Source organism: Nothoprocta perdicaria, unplaced genomic scaffold, assembly GCF_003342845.1.
Source record: "Nothoprocta perdicaria isolate Ctin4 unplaced genomic scaffold, notPer1 scaffold_15, whole genome shotgun sequence".
NCBI classification, from domain to species: Eukaryota; Metazoa; Chordata; class Aves; order Tinamiformes; family Tinamidae; genus Nothoprocta; species Nothoprocta perdicaria.
In genome coordinates this window covers 124,750-126,080 of record NW_020454649.1, presented here as the reverse complement: position 1 = coordinate 126,080, position 1,331 = coordinate 124,750, and the positions used below count along the sequence as shown (strand labels likewise).

Genomic DNA, 1,331 nt, shown 5'->3' with positions numbered 1-1,331 from the left:
CTTCAAGACGCAGCCCGTCACTTTCGACGAGATCCAGGAGGTGGAGGAGGAGGAGGGCGCGTCGCCCTCGGAGGAGGAGAAGGCCCGGCGCTCCTTCCTGCAGTCCCTCGAGTGCCTGCGCCGCAGCACCCAGAACCTGGCGCTGCAGCGCGGCCGCCTGCGCAACAGCCTCGACTCCAGCGACTCGGACTCGGCGCTCTGAGCGCGGCCCGCGGCTCCCGCTCCCGCTGCGGGCACGGACGGACAGACGGACTCGGCTGCGCGGAGCCGCCGCCAGCCACACCGGGAGGTTTCCTGGGGAAGCGCTTCGCGTCCACGCGGCCGTGTGAAACTCCCKCTATCAACCAGCGAAAAAGAAACAAACGCCCGCAAAAAAAAATGTATCTTTTTTTCTATTGGTTAGAAGAAATGAGCTGTTTTAGATGCGCTGAGCTGCTGGACTTGGTATTTATTTTTGCATTTAAACTGTTGACTGCGTTAATTTAATATGTTTCTACCTGAATGTCTGTTGTTATTTCCATAAAAGAGAAATAAAATCTGATATATTTGCACAGTACCTGCCGGCCCGTCCGTGTTCCGGGGGTCAGGTCGATAYCTTGGCAGAGGTATCAGGTCCTGATATATGTGAGTGTTGTCAGGTATGCGTTAAAGGGCAAGAGCCGAGTTAGGGCCCTTTGGGGCAACTTTATTTGCTTTTTCAATATATCTGCATATAAACTGCCTGGATGTCTGGGGGTGTTGGCAGCTGTGTAATGGGCCAGGCAGCTCTGCCGTGTTCTGAGATGTCCCTGTTCCTCCTGCTCCCGCGGGAGCTGCTCTGCCACTCCCGATGCCCCTTCGGCACGGGCTGTTCGGTGCTGCAGCCGTGTCYGGCGGGTGGACACAGCGCGCTTGGATCTTACCGAGTACCACGGGCACCGTGTGCCCGRCTGCCGAGCCGAGGGCTCGGGGCTCTGGCGGAGCAGCGGGGCTGGCGACCAAGGGCTGCTCTGTGTGTGCCGTGGCTGCCATGAGCACCGCAGAGCCTCTGCAGAAGGGAGAGCAGATCCAATCTCTGGGAATCTTTCCTGTGTGTTCTCCACCTATTTCTCTGGGAATACTCCTGTTCCAGGAGCCATCCCCTGGGGACATGTGCCCCTCCTCTCACTGCCTTCTCTTGAGCCTAGGGCAACTTAAACTTCCCCGTGGGCAGGGGCTCCCTGAGAGCGAGTTGCAATGCCACAGCTAACTCTTATGGTGGGGGTGGTGGTGGGGAGAGGGACTCCTGCATTTTGAGCCGGAGCATTGCTTCTTCCTCATCCCTTCGCCTGGTGGGAAGCGCAGCCCTGCCC

At 58.5% G+C, this 1,331-nt stretch overlaps 1 protein-coding gene across 1 annotated transcript in view; it reads left to right on the top strand.

Moving 5' to 3' along the window:
• The window catches only part of CUNH11orf96 (chromosome unknown C11orf96 homolog), a 3,121-nt gene extending 2,578 nt beyond the window's left edge, over positions 1-543 (top strand). The window contains exon 2 of the mRNA XM_026034678.1: positions 8-543. Within this exon, the coding sequence (XP_025890463.1) occupies positions 8-202 (195 nt within the window). The 3' untranslated portion in view covers positions 203-543. The remainder of the gene's footprint in view (positions 1-7) is intronic.
• Positions 544-1,331: the final 788 nt, after the last annotated feature.